The sequence below is a fragment of the Electrona antarctica genome, assembly GCF_951216825.1.
Source record: "Electrona antarctica genome assembly, chromosome: 5".
NCBI classification, from domain to species: Eukaryota; Metazoa; Chordata; class Actinopteri; order Myctophiformes; family Myctophidae; genus Electrona; species Electrona antarctica.
Window position 1 is genome coordinate 32,744,493 of NC_136810.1, and position 18,308 is coordinate 32,762,800.

Sequence of the window (18,308 nt, forward strand, 5' to 3'; positions counted from 1 at the left end):
GACCACCAGGCAATGAATTATAATCAGTCGATGTATTTAACATAATGTTTGAGTAGGTGGCGAGTAGCTGTTAATGTGTGTGAGTTTGAGTGCTTTTAATGCGGTAGTAAGTCTTACAGAGTGAGGTTAAGCCTCTTTGCAGTGACCTAACTTGCTGTCCATCTGATTTAGTGATGACTAAATGTTTAAAACAAAGTAAAAATATCCTCAATTTAAGGTTTAAGGACAAAGCGTATTATTACTATTCTGTAGTCTGTGTCTGTGTTTGCATGCACATGTGTCCTGCTTACCTTTTCAATGTATGTGCATCATGTGTATGTCGAAGTTCTGTGTGTGTGCGTGAGCGTATGGGCTATAGAACATGAGAATATTAGCAGTGCCGTGACCCAATTCCTCCTCCCATGGAGGGAGGATATAAATCAGAAAGAAATGGTAGATGAACAAAGGAATGTGCAGAGAACGAGAGGAGAAGTTTAACGCAACAGCTGCAGTGGCTGTCCAAGGAGTAATGGAGAGGGTGGGGAGGTTAGAGAGCAAAGGAAAATATCCACTCGTAAGAGAGGGGTAATCTAGACTTCATTGTATGGTAGCGACGCGGTGCATTACAGCAGTAGATCCCCAACTTTATAGCTCGAGAGTAAGATACATTTTATGTCTCCACGGCCAGGACCCAATCACCCAAACTAGTGAAAATAGCCGATCTACAAGCTCACATAGCCGATCTACAAGCTCACATAGCTGATCTACAAGCTCACATAGCTGATCTACAAGCTCACATAGCCGATCTACAAGCTCACATAGCTGATCTACAAGCTCACATAGCTGATCTACAAGCTCACATAGCTGATCTACAAGCTCACATAGCTGATCTACAAGCTCACATAGCCGATCTACAAGCTCACATAGCTGACGTGATGTGTTTGCTGGTGATAAAGGAGGAAACAACAATATTCCCGACATGAGATGTACAGTAGGAGAGACAGTTTAAACTAACTCTAATCAAGGAGAAAATGTCCTCAATCTTCCTCAAATCTTTGTCAATATTTGATATTTTTGGGTGCATTTTTGGGTGCATAAGAAGAAATCTTATCTTCCTTTTTCTTATCTGTGCTAGTTTTGGTATGTTTTTGTGATTTTTATTTACACAATACGTGTTCTGATCTTTTTGAATCTCGCCGCTGACAAATACAGCATATTCAATCAAAAAAACGTGAATTAACACTGTGTGCGTGCGTGTGTACTGTGTGTAGGCAGGGGTTTGTATCATGGTGATGAAGCCGCCACAGTAGATCGAAGTGTCATCTGTCGCTAAAAGAGCATTCTGGGAGCGTCTGGCAGTGGAATCAGCAGATAACATGTTGTTTCCCCTCAACAGCTCCATTTAATGGCTACGTTGTGTCCTCTGCTCTCCACATGAATTAATTTCATTTTCTCTCCTCTCCTCTCTTCTCCTCTCCTCTCAGAGCTGCCCTATGGCTGGGAGAAGATCGATGACCCTATATACGGCAGCTATTATGTAGAGTAAGTCTGGCTGACTCAACCGCACCACAGTGTAACGAAACACACAAGAAAAAAAACAACACTTCCTTCTATTATTTATAGGACTTGGGTTTGAATTAGGATCGAAGCAATTAATTGAATTAATTATGGGTTGCATAATGAAATAGTTCTGGGGATCGATTGCATTTTAGAACAAGTGATTATCATGTAAAAATGTGGGTCCGGGTGCCTCAGCGAGTGGTACGCTGGTTGCGTGAGGTCGATCACTGCCGCTGTTCTAGGGCTGGGCAATTAACCAAAAATATCTCGAAACCAATATTTACAACCAATAACCGATTAATCTTGCTCATGTAGGTTTTTTGAATAATCAAGAGCCATTTTTTTTATATATTTTTTTATTAGTGGTGTAAGTCATATCTGGGAGGGAGACAATAGTGTGTCACACTGTGTCAGGGCCACAGTGTGACACACTGGGGAGAAATCAAAGCTGCTCCCTAACAACATGGGAGTGCCCCAAGGGTTGGTACTTGGACCGCTGCTGTTCACCATGTACATTAACGATCTTCCAAATACCTGTCCAGGCGTTAGCTGCCAGATGTATGCTGATGACACTGCCATCTATACGTCTGCTAAAACAGCCAGCATGGCAGCTGCGCAGCTGACACAGGAATTGGAGAACATCTCAAACTGGCTAGAGTCGTCACAATTAACTTTAAATGTACAAAAAACAGTTTCAATGTGTATCTCCATCCGCAGCAGGCCTGCTGCGGACACCTTTGAGGTATGCATCAAACATGAAACTTGCTGAAATGAGTGAAGTAAAATACTTAGGAATAATCTTGGATAAAAACTTAAAATTTGAAAAACAGGTAAAGCATATATGCAAGAAGGTTAAACCAAATCTAAATTGTTTTCGTCATATTAGAAGGGACTTATCAACTAAAACTGCACAGCTGTACATGCATGCTATGATTTTCTCACACCTAGCATACAGCATTACAACATGGTCACAATCCTCTCAAACCGTCTTAAAACCAATAACATCAATATACAAACAGGCTATAAAAATCATGGATCAAAAACCGATGAGATGGCACCTCTGTGTTATCTTAAAAAAACACAACCTTTTTACGTTTGAATATTTTGTGTTTTTTTTCTACTATCAAATTGTTTTTTAAATGTTTACATGGTCATGTTTCACCTTTGTTCTCTGGACTGGTTGATAGACTTCCGAGCTCTGGTAGAGCAACCACACGAGCCTCAACAAGTGGTAACTGTATTGTTCCCAGGTGTAACAACTCATTCGGACAGTCTGCCTTCTCAGTAAAGGGCGCAAACCTATGGAACTCCTTGCCTACGGTTCTAAAACTAGAGACGGATGGTAACGTGTTCTACAGAGGACTCAAACTATGGTTGAAATCAAATCAACTGTGTTCACATGTATAAATTATGTAATGGGTATTGTAATTTTGCTGTAAATATTATTAGAATGTATCATTTTTTGTATTTGATTGGGTGTTTTTTAAACTATAGTGTCACTGTATTTTTTAGAAAAGTCTCCTGTGGACAAGTGGTGAAAACGAGAACATGTGCTAACACACTGTAAACGATGCATCTACAATTTGTACAACTGTGCAATGAGCAATGCAATTGTTATGTCCATATCAAATAAATAAACATAAACATGTATTTCTTATATGTCAACAAATGAATGTAATTGACTAAAATGACTAGTCTGATTAACCATTTAACCCTGTATTATACTTCATTGTAATATTTATTTGTACAATGTTGGTGTAAAAGAATAGTAGCCAATTTACAAGCTTACAACTTATCACATTGTGACATGTTGTGAGCTTGTAGATTTCCTAATTTTTTTCATGATTGTTTATTAATTGTAATCGAGGCAAAAGTTTGAAGTCGAGATAATGTCAAAATGTTCAATTTACTGTATTTCAGACAGTTCACCAAAATGTGAATGCTTGTCTTCGTTCCATATATCATATTCTTTTTGACTGCACAGTGAATACATTAAGCAATTCAAAGTTTCGGTTCAGATTAGTGATGAGCATTTCACAATATTATTTAATTTATGACTTAGTTACAAAGCCCTACAATGAATAATTGAATCCAGCCCAGCCTGAAGAATGAAATGCTTGTCTATCCTATGAATGCTCCTGCTAAAAAAAAAATGTATCAAATTGAAATGAACCATCTTAGAGTTTAATCGGTTCATTAACCACTTTCAAACTGTTAACAGTCGCAAACTTATTTTAGAGTACCGTAACATTATCAGTATAAACGAGGGTTTATTTGTGTGCTTTATTCTCTTAAGCCACATCAACAGAAGGACCCAGTTTGAGAACCCAGTCCTGGAGGCAAAGAGACGACTGGAACAGCAACAACAGATCCAGAGCCAGGGCCTGTCAGCCCTTCCATTGCCTACTATATACAGAGGTACCATCCTTAATCCTTACATCCACACACACACACACACACACACACACACACACACACACACACACACACACACACACACACACACACACACACACACACACACACACACACACACACACACACACACACACACACACACACATCATATCTTAGTCGTCTGAAGATTTCGTTTTAGTCAATTAAACATCATAAGATTTTAGTCGACTACAGTTGATGTTGTTGACTAAAATGTACTTTGGCGCAGGCCTTGATGGCATCGTAATGGCTGATTTTAGACTTGGTTGTATGCTGAACATAGCCAATCTACAAGCAACAAGTTGTACCTTGTAGATCAGAATGCAACCAAGCATAAAATGTCTCGTCTTTTAGTTCTACTGGATCTCTTTTCCACTAGTCCCTCCCTAACATTTTTGTTTATTTGTTGACAAAATTGTCAGTATACAGTATTTCATCTTAGTTTTAGTCATCGTTAGTTTTTATTTAGTTTTCCTCAGTGAAAAAAGGTAGTCGACAAAGATTTTTCGTCATGGTTTTACGTTGACAAAATCAACACGGCATCAAATGGCCAATTTGTCTGATACCCATTCACTCTTTGTCATTGCTTGCGCGTCTCCAGAGAAGCCCTTGTTCACGAGAGACCCCACTCAGCTGAAGGGCAGCTTCCTGTCCACGGGCTTGCAGAAGAGCAACATGGGCTTTGGTTTCACCATCATTGGAGGCGACGAGCCGGACGAGTTCCTCCAGGTCAAGAGCGTCATACCGGAGGGACCCGCCGCGCAGGACGGAAAGATGGACACAGGTACACACACGCAACGTGGTGTCACCTCTGTGTGAAATCATAGCTGTTGTTTTAGCCTCTGCTGTCCCTATACTAACCCTACTTCGGCCTTGTGTCTCATCCAAGAGATGTTTCTCGAGGCGTTGAAGCCCTGTCCTGTGAATACATATCAAAGAGAACAACATTGTTCATCAGAAAAGAAGAATGCAGGGGTACCTGGCAGTTGCATGTATATGTTCCTAGTGGGCACAAGGACGCATGTCTCCTTCTAGGGTTTCCTGTCTCTCTACACTAACTTATCCGAAAAGCAAAAAATGCCGACAATATGTCTTTAGAAAACAAAGACTATATTGTTACCGCTGTAAGTATGTCTGATTTGTACTTAATTACGTGCCGAAAATAGCATCTATTTTTGGTGTGTATTACCATGAATTTCATGCTGCGTCTGCGACCCGTGTAAAAAACAACAACAACCCTGTGCTGGTACGGTTGGTGTCCAGCCACAGAGGCCCCTTTTCTATCGGGGTTGAACCGGTTCAGTTTTTTTTCCTGTCTAATATTGAACCAGCTCAGAGTGTTTCCACTGAAAATGAATTGGTTCAGAACCCTAAAAGTTAGAATGGAACTGGAACAAAAAAATGGCCGCCAGTTCCATGAAAGCATCAAGGTTCCAAGAATCTAGAACGGAACTAGTTCTGGAACCAAAGTTCTTTTGGTGGAAAAGGGGCCTCTGAGTTATTGGTAGCCATGAACCCAGCGGGCTGTGGCTGGCACGTGGCAGAGAGGGAGGGAGAGGTCTGTGTGGCGCTGTGATGCTGCTGGCCTCATGCCTGGACCCTGTTGGTTGCCTAAACTGAGCATTTTAGCTGGAGCCTTGCTGCTCATTTTCACCATCCCTCCCGCCCTGCTCTCCTCCCTTAGTTCATCTGGAATTCACTCTCGCTGACTTTCCCTTTCATCTCTGTTCTCTGCCCTCGTGTGTTTTCAACTGCCATCTTTTCCAATGCCTCTCTTTTTTTCCCTCCTCTCTTCATCCTTCCATCCCAGACTGTCAGCCTTTTCCTTTTTCACCGTCCTGATTTCTCACTTGCCGCCGCTTATGCCCCCCCCCCCCTCTCTCTCTCTCTCTCTCTCTCTCTCTCTCTCTCTCTCTCTGACATTGCCAGAACTCGTCCACTCCACACAAACACATATACGGAGCCCTCATAGACGCACACTCACACATACTGTGTGCAGTGTGCACTCACAGGCACATGCAGGCTCTACACAGCTCAGATTAGCTGGCCTATTTGAGCTGTGTGGCATTGCTTTTAGGGAGTGTGTGTGTGTGTGTGTGTGTGTGTGTGTGTGTGTGTGTGTGTGTGTGTGTGTGTGTGTGTGTGTGTGTGTGTGTGTGTGTGTGTGTGTGTGCGTGTGCGTGTGCGTGCATCTGCAAAGTGCAGTGTAAACATTCTTACACTATCAGAGTTAAGTTGATTTTGCTGTGTGTGTCTGCATGCATACAGACATGCATGCATGCATGCGTGTTAGACAGAAAGGGCCTCCAGCAGTGTGAAATACAGGATTTTAGATGACTGCATTTGTCATGGGGCTGGGACTTGTCATGGGGCTAGGACTTTAACTACAGAATCAGGGGGCGACTCCTCCTGTCTACATGTCGAAGTGTCCTTGGGCAAGACACTGAACCCCAAATTGCTCCCGATGTGCTGGTTGGTACCTTGCATGGCTTCTGCTGCAATCGGTGTATGAATGTGTGTGTGAATGGGTGAATGTAATGCACAATCTATGTAAAGCGCCTTGGATAAAGGCGCTATATAAATGCACCATTTACTACAGCGTTTTGTATTTTCATTCACTGAGCATCATCGGGTCTGCTGTTTCAAGTGGACGATGTAGGAAATGCATCCACGTGTCTCTCCAAGACTGCCATGTTGGTGACAGGATCATCAGACGTATCTGTGGATGCCAGTGTGCTCCAGATGGCTCACATATCCTCAGAGACTCACCGAGGCACTCCGACCCTTCACTCTGTCTGTCAATCTTCTCTCTCCATCTCTCTCTCACTCCATGTCTCTCTCTTTCTCTACTTCCTTGTCTCCCTTTTTTCCCTCTGAAACTCTCTTATCTCATTTCTTTTCTCTTTTTTTGGAACGGCAAACAGTAACTGCATTGGTCAGGCCCACCCACACTACTGAAACACACATTTCAACAACATCACTGAGCACTAATCACATTACCCCCCCTTAGCCACTGTGTATCCCTCATAGGTCATAGCCAATCTACGTGATGCATTGTTGTGAGCTTGTAGATGATCAGCCGTTTGTTGGTGAATAGCAGTTCTAGCGTCCCTATTTCGCATCATCACAGCAATGACAATATTCAACATGGCAGCAGGAAAAGTCTCTATTATTCGACGAAAGCATTTTTGCTGTTGTTTGTGTACTGTGAAAAAGGAAGGTGGTCCGCACACTAGGTCTCGGCTCCCAGGCAACTTTATTAGAGGATCATGAATACAATATTATATGTATTATGTATTCATGATCCTCTAATAAAGTTGTCTGGGAGCTGAGACCTAGTGTGCGCGGACTGCCTTCATTTTTCATTGTAAGTATCTTTGTCCAGCACATGTAGAATTTTTTTAGATGTGCGTACTTCCCTTTGGACTCTCTCTAATGTTTTTCTGTACTGTAAAATGGCATTTAGAATAAATAGTGTTGTCAGTAAATATAGCTTAGACAGTACATTTACAAAATGGGAACTGGAAATAGTTTATAAATTATTACTCATGTTTGTCATAGTCTAACAGTGCTGTTAGTAAAACCATAACAATCTCTCTGAATTCCTTAGAATACTTCACTTACAACATTTATTCTGCAGACCTAATGTTTTAATAAATAGCAATACAATTAAAGTTGTAAAATTGGCTTAGGAAGTAAAATTGCAGCAAAATTGGCTTAGGAATGGAACAAAAACAAAACAATTCAAGGAATAAATTGCATTTTCTTCTGAAATGAGCATGACAGCATACCTAGAAAAGTCTCCTGTGGACAAGTGGTGAAAACTAGCACATGTGTAACACTGCACACTGTAAAAAATACATCTACAATTTGCTGCAATGAGCAATGTAATTGTTATGTCCATATCAAATAAATAAACATAGCCCTTAATAGAAGATTTGAGAACTGATTAATCACATTAGAACTATTATCAGTTGTGCATCAGAGCACCAGAAAAATTGGCTTAGGAATGGAACAAAAACAAAACAATTCAAATAATAAATTACATTTCCCTCCTGTGTTAATAATAGCTGAATAGGTTGGGGCAGGTCTATGCTGTATTTTAACATCAGTTATTATGCTGGTACTTGGAGAGCCAGATATGTTCTGTGGTGGTACTGTACTTGGTATAAAAGGTTTGAAAACCCCTGTTCTAGAAGAACTGAGATGTCCTTTGACACTGGGCGCTAGTTACAATGATACGACTACTAAGACTAAGACTACATAAACTCCTCAATATTGTTAACAGGCTTTTAAATATATATTATAATGTTAAAATATAAAATCAAGATTGTGCAACTGCATGGACAATTTAATTAGTTGGACTGTATAGGTGAGGCTTGGTCCATAGATGTGATTTGCATATCAATGAGTCAGTCGTTAGACTAAACAGCCTTATGCAAGTTCCCTGCTGCCCCTAGTGCTTCTTCTTCACATCACTTCCTGGTGCCTTGTGGCGTTAACGTCACTCAAACCCCAAAAAGGGTGACAGTAAGTGCCAACAACATGAAAGTGGAAACCACTGTAGGTGAGAGGATATTATAGTCCCATGTGGCACTTCAGAGGGACATTGTGCTTCTTCTGTGTCATTGCGACAAGCGCTGTTGCCCCTGAGAGTTGACAGTTATGGCAACAGAAGGTGACAAGAGGTACTTTTCTCTGCACACCATGTCGACCACTGAGGCCATGATCATGTACTATTTGTGAGTGTTTGACAGTGGATGTGCAACTGTGCGTGCGTGCGAGCTTGTGTGCGTGCGTGCGTGTGTCTGTGGGACAGATTTTGGACATCCACAAAACCAGTCGATCGTGGATCATTTCATTTGGAACAAAAATGGCTTTCACAGTATTATATGGTTGAGGTTAGAGTAAGAGAGTAGGGAATTAATGTAAGTCAATGCAATGTCCCCAAATGTTTGCAAAACTAATTTGCGTGTGTGAGTGAGTACAAGTGATTCTTGTTTTCTTGCACACAGGGAGCTCTCCGAAGTTTCTCATGTTGACATAAGGTGACCACTTAAACTCTACTTAATTGACTGGGATCCCCCAGGTGTACTTTCTTGTTTGTTTTTTGGTCTTTTCTGCCTTTATTGGATGGTACAGTTTAGAAAGACAGGACACAGGGAGAGAGAGACAGGGAGTGACACGCAGCAAAGGTTGTTGGGTTTTGGAATCACACCTGTATTAGAGCCATGCATCTTAACCGCTCGGCCATCGACCTAGGTGTACTTAGGCCCCTCCTTTTCCACTGTGCACAGAATCTGTTGGCTGAAAATAGCCGATCTACAAGCATACAAAGCAACGCAACACGCTATGAGTTTGTAGACCGGCTATTTTCGTAGATTGCTCGCCTGTTACACTAGGGTTCACGTGGGTAGTACATGGGTAGGCTTACAGACTGCCTGGGCCCCTCGGCTGATGTTCTATCTCACAGACACAGTGTTCCGTCCTCGCTGAAGCCCCTCTGGTCACCTCTCCCCCTCCCTATAGGTGATGTCATCGTCTACATCAACGACATCTGCGTCCTCGGCACCACGCACGCCGACGTGGTCAAACTGTTCCAGTCGGTGCCCATCGGTCAGAGTGTCACGCTGGTGCTATGCCGAGGCTACCCGCTGCCCTTTGACCCGGAGGACCCCAACGCCGCTGCTGCCGCTGCCGCCGCTGCCGCCGCCCTGACCCCCATCGGCATGGAACATCGCCCCCTGGTGGTGAACGGCCGCGGCAGCTACGACCCCTACCTGGAGTATCTGTCCCTGAGCTCCCAGCAGGGCATGGTCCCGCCCGGAGCCCCTCATCCTGGGGACACACATCTGGACGGGTCCTCGCTGCCCCCCACCACGCCCTGCTCGGTGCCGGCGCTCACTCCTCACGACGATAACGTCTCCATGGCCTCTTCGGGGGCTGCGGGCATAGCCGGGGCGATGCAGGGGGCGGAGCTGTTGACGGTTACCATGGTGAAAGGGGCGGAAGGATTTGGGTTCACGATTGCGGACAGTCCTACTGGACAGCGGGTCAAACAGGTTCGTTTTACGGTATGAATGCAGTGTGTTGAATGCGAATTGTAAAATTCTAGAGGATATTCAGTTGAACTTTACACTAACCTCTGAGCAGTATTATTAGCCACTTAAGCCCCATATACTTTGTTGTATAACAAACTGTTTAAATGATTAAAAACAATGTTTAGCATTTTCACCTAAAATGACATTGCAAACATAGGGACACCGGCGTTAACATTTTATGCTCTCCGAATACAAAATAACCAGATGCTTGCGTCGATTTCATGACACACATTGACAAATCCAGAAAATTTTGTAAGTACAGATTTGTACTACTGACTGGTCTGTGTCAGACTGTGACTGTGCCGGTGTTAATATTTTCAGGAGATTTAGATGTCTTTTAGTCTTAGTCAACAAAATGAACAGTGGACTGTGCTGTACTTTGGGTCCAGGTGCTGGAGCCAGGCTCCCAGGGAGCCGCAGGGCTGGTGGAGGGAGACCTGATCCTGGAGGTCAACCAGCAGGTGGTGGCTGGAGCCGGACACGGACGTGTGGTGGAGCTGCTCAAAGAGTGTCCGGTGGGGGCCGAGGCTACACTCCTCATTCAAAGAGGAGGCACAGGTCAGTTGGTTTGTCTGCCTCGTCATCTGTGTGTTCTTGTTCTTACAGTACATGTGTGCCTGTCTGGTTCTATTATTTGGTCTCTCTCATGTTTTCTTTTGCATAACACACCCCGGGCTTGTCTGTGTGACCCTCTGTTTCTCTCTTTTTATTTGTCTGCCATCTCTTGCTGGTCAGTGAACTGAATAACGCTGGTCTTTTGATGTTTTCCTTTTAAAGTGTGCTTTTTATTGATAAAAGCAAGCTTTGGTGTATGAGTTACTGTAGTGTACATACAACTGGATAGTTTTTAATTGAATACATATTTCACACATTTGAAGCTATGACCACACACTTCTAGTTGAGTGTGTGGTCTGAAAGTGATAAATAATTCCTCTGTTTCTAGTATGTTACTCTGCGTCACCATCAGGGCAATGTGGTTTACCTGCATCCATTCCATTTTCAACATAAAATATTTGAAAGCTCTTCAGTGAAATCTTGTAGTCAAGCTATCATATTGAGATCATTTAGTCCTGGTATTGTTGCAGCTATGATGACTGAATACTATCATTGCAATTCACATAAAAAAAACTACTTTCCAGTCCATTTTCTGCATTTCTCCCATCCTCCCAAATCTAATGAACATTATGCCACATGCCTTTACCCTGAGGGAGTACATGTAAGTGTAGCTGCTTTTGGAGAGAGAGAGAGTAGAGAATGTAATGGTGTAGAAGTTTGAAAGGCAGGATGAGATTTCTTGACAGATCACCAGGGCAACATGGAGTGAGGCCAGTTTCCCTCTCTTCCTAATGTCCTGCTAGATTGGCCGCCTAAGCAGAAATGCATAGAAATTGCTCACTTTATTTGTTCAACATCTGTCAAAATGTGCCTCAACCACTTAAGCCCTATACTTAATCGTACGACAAATAGCAAACATAGCCAATCTACAAGCTTGTAAAATTTGTAAATTTGCTATTTTTGAAAAACATTATAAAATGTATTTTTCTAAATTGGTGCAAAATATTTTGGTTAATGATGACTTGGGGCAGGCTTTACTGACAAGCCTGTTGCCCATCTCACCCTTACGGTTAAGTAAAGATCAAATTCACTTCTGGGTTTCTCCTTTGACTTGATGTTATTTGTCACATCATTGTATGTATATATATATATATATATATATATATATATACAGTATATATATATATATATATATATATATATATATATATGGGATATGTATCCCATGCATATATATATCCCATGCATTATTCCTCTTGACTGAACAATGCAAGTGCTGCTTTTAGTGTTTAGGCATGAGGATAAAGGTTTCAGAGGTATCAAATAGAATATGTCAAGAATTCCTCCAGCAAAAGAAGAAGAAAAGAATATTCAGAAGTGTATGGCTGCAGACATACTGGATATACTATGACAAAATGTTGACAGAATTATGTATATTGATTGTGAATCTGGTATCTTTCCGGGTGAGATGATTTCATGGCGTTTGGCAGTTAGATCAAGACAAATTTAATCTGTGATGTCAAGCACATGGCTCAGATATTCAGCAGTCCAAAAATATTCGCCAAGTCTCTGTGCGTGTGTCATTTCTGCAAGTATGCACACCATGCGTGCATCTCAGAATGTGTATGAAGGCAAGGGTTCGATTTGCTGGTGGGGAAGGGGGGAAAATCAATACTGTTTTTGACACCCAACCCCCTCTGGTCATTCATCTTTAGCGTCAGTGGGGGGGATTTGTTTTCATCCATGCTTCTAGTCAAACTGAATTAAATACTGTATTCAGTGTATTGGGAAATGTAGTCTGATATGTTTACATCACAATTTGATCATTTAATTTAAATAATTGTGTTACCACACTAACCCTGGCATCACTATTTTGGGCAAGTACATTTTTCTAAATCTTCTTTTCAAAAAATGTAATTGAAAAATAACAAATCTACAAGCTCACACTGCGTGCATCTTAGCTATTTTTTTTAGATTGTATAGATTGGCTATTTTCGTTTGTCATATGAAAAAGAGTATAGGCTGGCATGATTAAGAACTGACCCCCCCCCCCCCCCCCCCCTTTCCCACCACAAATCGACCCCTGTGTGTATGTGTAATTCTAAGCATTCATGACTGCCTGCTGTTGCACAGATCAGCCTAGCGGCTCACATCCATCACACACACACACACACACACACACACACACACACACACACACACACACACACACAGAGCTGGTGTACTGCCCGCCACCTGGTGGTTAACATCTACCACAGCGCATTCTCATTTTTCACTGTCAGAAATACCAACAATTGTCTTTACAGCGAGGATACAGAAATTCAATACTCAAATGAAATTGCCTCATGCATATTTTAAACAAACAAAACCCATATGCATATAGGCAGTAGGCACACACACACACGCACACACGCACACACGCACGCACGCACGCACACACACACACACAGCTTGCATCCTCCAAACTGAGAGATGCTCCCACCCCCACCTTTCCCCTCTCAAACTAGCCTCCTCCCTTTCTGTCAAACCTTTCAAAGCAAAGGCTCCAGACTGACTATCAGCCTGACACACAGAGCTGCTCTCTCTCTCTCTCTCTCTCTCTCTCTCTGAAACGCCGGGCTAGGTCTTATATAAAAAGACTCAGACAATTGCTGTCAGGACCGACTGTACATTTTGTGTCGACTGGCACCGATTTGTTTCCAACACCTGGGTGTTTGTCTTTGTTCAATCGCATGATTTCAGACGCTTGTTACACATCCGTTAGACGGAGCGAAATGCAGCTTTTTCGAACAGAAACGATGTGTCAGACTTCTGTAGCATGTGAGGTGAGAGACTGTGTGTGTGTGTGTGTGTGTGTGTGTGTGTGTGTGTGTGTGTGTGTGTGTGTGTGTGTGTGTGTGTGTGTGTGTGTGTGTGTGTGTGTGTGTGTGTGTGTGTGTGTGTGTGTGTGTGTGTGTGTGTGTGTGTGTGTGTGTGTGTGTGTGTGTGTGTGTGCACGCGCCTTTGTCTCTTTGTCAGACGAACTGCTCTAGTGTGGGCACTCTGCCAGAGTTCCACTGAGCTGTGGTCGTGTTCACAGCTCCGTCCCCTGACATTCCATTTGAAGTCGAGCCAAATGCTGACGATAGACTGCTCCCCGCACCAATGAGAATGTAGATTGTGCTGGTGAGGAAAGGGCGACAGGCTCCACAAGCCAATCGGGGTGATCTAAAGGCCATCCAGGGACTCAGCAGGCTAGTCTGTGAGGCAGACCTGCCAGACTGACTCCCTGCTCACTGGCTCACAAGCAACGGAGAGTGGTGCCTCACTAGCAGTCATTCATTTGTAATTCATCAGCATGCATGGGAGCGCGCCCCACACATCCGGCACATATGCTCAGCAATTGTATTAGCATTTAAATTAAGCTTAAACGTGTCTGCAAGGATGATGCTCGGACAATTGCTCTGTAACTCATATTCATTTTCTCCAGTGGGTCATTAAGGTACGTTTCCAGAGAATGGGTTATTAGAATTCCTTAAAGACTTCCTCCCTAAGGCCCCTATTCCCTGCAGAAGGTTATTACACGGCCTCCCCTCTGCCCACGCTGGTGTGGTGAATGGTTTCAGCACCATGGACAGCTCTATAGAAGCCTCCATTCATGTCTAAAGGATTCTCTTCAGCACCATGGACAAGGCTGATGTGTAGTAGGCAGAGTGCAGTGCCACAATGCCCCAGGAAGGCCAGCATACTAAACCTGGAGAGACAACATCTCGACTGCAATAGCCGGGGAGGCACAGGCCCAAAAGCTCAACGGTTAAGGATTAACCTGTGATGTCTAAATGTTTTTTTTTGTGGCTTTCGCCTTTATTTTATATATTTTTATGGAGGGACAGACAGTAGGCTGACAGGAAAATGGGGAGAGAGATGGGGGAAGACATGCAGTAAAGGCCGTCGGGATCGGGAGTCGAACCCGCGGCACACTGCCAGACTGGATTACCAGCCAAGGTGCCTGGACCACTGAGCCATGGCCCAGGCCTAACCTGTGATGTCATGACATACTTTTTATTTGTGGGGGGGGGGGGGGGCACTGATTGTGTTAAGGTCCACAGAATGAGAGGTCTGCTCTGCCGGAAACATCGCGAAAAAAATGGCCATTTTTGTATACCACACCATAGACAACCAATATAAGGCAAAATGTCATCATACTTTAAGTAGCATGTGGCATGTCAAACTAGGGGGTTTTCATGATTCTGAATCCATTCCAAGCATGTGTTCTTCGTGTAAAACTAATGCTTGGAATGGATTCAGAATCATGAAAACCCCCTAGTATGACATGTCACATGCTACTTAAAGTATGATGAAATTTTGCCTTATATAGGTTGTCTATAGAGCACCGAAGTCCTGACGTCACTGCCCTCTACTATCAGTAGAGGGCGCCAGTCCCTAGGTTTGTGTATTTTTCTTATAAGCATTGTAATCTCCATAGGGGGATTTCAGATCGCCTCATATAAGAACTGTGTTTGAAAAATAAACCGATCACCCCGGCCTTTTCACTCATATGGATATGAAGCATCGACTGAAGGTGGAAATGTACAAATATACCCAAAGAGTAACAAAATAAGCGTTAGAAACGAGCCAAACAGCCCCTGTTAAGTGTTGACCTGATGCCATTATGTAGTCCTGAAGAAAGCAAGGACACAGAGACACTGGAGATGGAGTCACTTGGAGGGGGGAGGGAGGGAAGAGGGGTGAAAAGAAAAAAAATCCTGGGAATTGCACTTGTGTTCTATGTATGCATAGAAATGATGTTTTTGTAATGCTTTTTCCAAATAAAATAAATATTGTAAAAAAAAAAAGAAACGAGCCAAACAACCCAGAGACTACATTTCCGGGTAGGCTGCTTCTGCCCGCAGCCCGTCGCACAACAGAAACTGAACGTTAATTACGTTTATTTTAATTTTAATTTTATTGATATGTAATGTATCGTGGTTAGTACAAGTCGAGTCACCACCAGCTGAGCTTACGTCAACGAGGAATCTCAGGAACGCAATATGTTGACAGCTGGGTGTGACGTATATGCTCAGCGACATTGCATTCATATGTAGTTTCAAGGCTTTTGCAGTCACATTAATTCCATTTTCTCCAGAAACTGGCTGTATCAAATATGAATGGACATCATTAACGACGCACAGCCACTCCCCTGACAGAAAGGCTGGGGTGGTCGGTTTATTTTTCAAACACAGTTCTTATATGAAGCGACATAAAATCGCCCCTATGGAGATTTCAATACAAATACAAAAATACACAAACCTGTGTGTTGGTGCCCTCTACTGAAAGTGACGTCAGACTTCGGTGCTCTATGGTGGGCTATACAAAAATGGCCATAACTTCTTTTCGCAATATTTCCAGCAGAGCAGACCTCTCCTTCTGTGGACCTTAATGACCAAATGAATAGAAAAAATACAAATAAAAAGTATGTCATGACATCACAGGTCCTCTCAAATTTTTGGTGCTGGCTCCCCGGCTACAAGCTTTACTACTTGCTTGCTTTCTCTCTCATTCTCTCTTGCTTTCTCTCTCACACACACACACACACACACACACACACACATACACAGTTACACTATCTTTAAGCATGTGACCTTCCCCAGCACTCGGATAAAGCATTGCATAATTATGATGACACACTCTCAGATAATAATAGAATAAGGAGAAACAAACATGCGATGCCGTGACTGGAATAGGGGAAGATAATATGAACTGGAATAAGAAGAAATGCTTTTTAAAGTTTTATGTCATTGTATTTGTTTTAACTACAACCATATAACTACCTCATAATGTTGTCATGCCAGATTCGTAATGTACTATAATGTATGGATTTCTCCATGGATTTGTGATGTGATTTTAATACATTATTATATCCAATTGTTGTCACATTATGTATAGTAGAATTGCACTTTATGTAGTCATAGCACTTTGTAGTACACATGTATAATATATTATATAGTATAGTATGTATAGTTTACATAGATACTCCACTGTTACGTTCTTAGTCTACGCATGATTCATGATAACTACTTTTTATATGTGTGATGTATGCCTTGCTTTTGTTATTGCTTAATGTAAGTCGCTCTGGATTAAGAGCGTCTGCTAAATGCCTAAATTGTAAATTGTAAATTGTATAGTATTGTTATGAATTGTTCAAATTGTACTAGTCTGTGACATTAACCAACAATTTAATTGCTGTCCAGTTTTCATTCCATCATCATTGTCATGTAAATTATTATTATTCTTTCTCTCTGCTTGGGATAGAATGTTGGGGTTTTGTGTTGTTTGTTCTTGTTGTAGCCTTCATCTGTTAGACCTAAACAGAAAAGCAGATGCAGAATATGAATAATAAACACATCTCATTCACTATTCTCAGACATTTCTCTATAAGAAGAATAAATGGTTATGAGTCTCTAGGGCAGGGATTCCCAAACTGTGGTGCATGCACCCCTTGTGGTGCCCGAGCGCCTTCTAGGTGGACATGAAAAGGCTAATGGTGGTGCTATGGTTTTATTTTAAATATATGAACATATTATGCCTATATATATATATAACGGGTATATGCAGAATATAGGCCATATTCAGTTTCATATATGCACATATGTGGATATAGGAAATATATGTCTATATGCAACATATTTGCAGGTGGACAATTTTGAATAATATGTCACATATATTTAATTTCCATGTGTACACACACACACACACACACACACACACACACACACACACACACACACACACACACACACACACACACACTTAAATGTATGTATTTGGGTCTCAGCAGCCTCAGTATCTGTTGTTTGTTGTTCTTGATATGTAGAGGCAAGGCTACTCCGGCTTCCTACACCCAGCCCACATGAAGTATGAGTTATATAGGGGTGGGTGGGGGAACTGTCTCAGCCTGCAGCTAATGATGTAATTATACTGAAAACAAATGCAATGACCAAACTCGTTTAAGGGGGTAGGGGGGATGGGGGGTGTTACACAAACACAACACAACAAAACAGGAAGGAATACAAAGTGGGTAAATTGTTGATGCTGCTGCCACAGATTCTGCAAAAGGAGGTTTCAGCAGACTGGTGTCACGCTCATGTGAGCTGTGGAGGTTCTGTAGTGATTCATTGTCTGCCTTGTGCGGATGGCTCACCGTGTTAATGTCTATTATGAGGGGGAAATTCTGTGAAATATCATAAGGCATTGCGTAACGCACAGCAGCCTTCCCTGAGATTTAGCTAATTGTGCTTCATCTCTTTGTCTTCAGGCCACATCTCTCCCTGGAAGACCTCCAAACAGGTACAGATATTAAGCCGTGCTGCTCCTGTGTGTCTGCCTCCCTCTTTTGGTGTGTTTGAGGTTGTGTTTATCGTGTTTGTCTGTCGAAGCAGAGGGAGAACACATGTTTCATCTGAAATGTGTGTGTTTGTCACCGTCGCTTACTTGCCTCGGAGCTGTTTGACTTTCACTTCAAAGCAAAAGTAGTCAGTGTCCCAAACCGACGCATTTGTGGGTCACAGCTCAAATACAAATCGAATTAAATAATTGTATAAATGTTAAAACAAACAAACAAACAAATCTAAGAAATGTCATGAATAATAAAAAAATATATATATAATTTATTTTATGATATAATAATTGTATGATGAA

At 42.3% G+C, this 18,308-nt stretch overlaps 1 protein-coding gene across 5 annotated transcripts in view; it reads left to right on the forward strand.

Annotated features, from left to right (window-relative positions):
- Positions 1 to 18,308, forward strand: part of magi2b (membrane associated guanylate kinase, WW and PDZ domain containing 2b) — a 119,491-nt gene that overhangs the window by 81,865 nt on the left and 19,318 nt on the right. For 4 of the 5 annotated variants that reach the window (XM_079501004.1, XM_079501006.1, XM_079501008.1 and 1 more), the window contains 6 exons: positions 1,464 to 1,521; positions 3,836 to 3,957; positions 4,577 to 4,759; positions 9,505 to 10,037; positions 10,466 to 10,634; positions 17,926 to 17,957. In XM_079501004.1, the coding sequence (XP_079357130.1) occupies positions 1,464 to 1,521; positions 3,836 to 3,957; positions 4,577 to 4,759; positions 9,505 to 10,037; positions 10,466 to 10,634; positions 17,926 to 17,957 (1,097 nt within the window). The remainder of the gene's footprint in view (positions 1 to 1,463; positions 1,522 to 3,835; positions 3,958 to 4,576; positions 4,760 to 9,504; positions 10,038 to 10,465; positions 10,635 to 17,925; positions 17,958 to 18,308) is intronic. The other variant, XM_079501005.1, reaches the window with a different exon arrangement.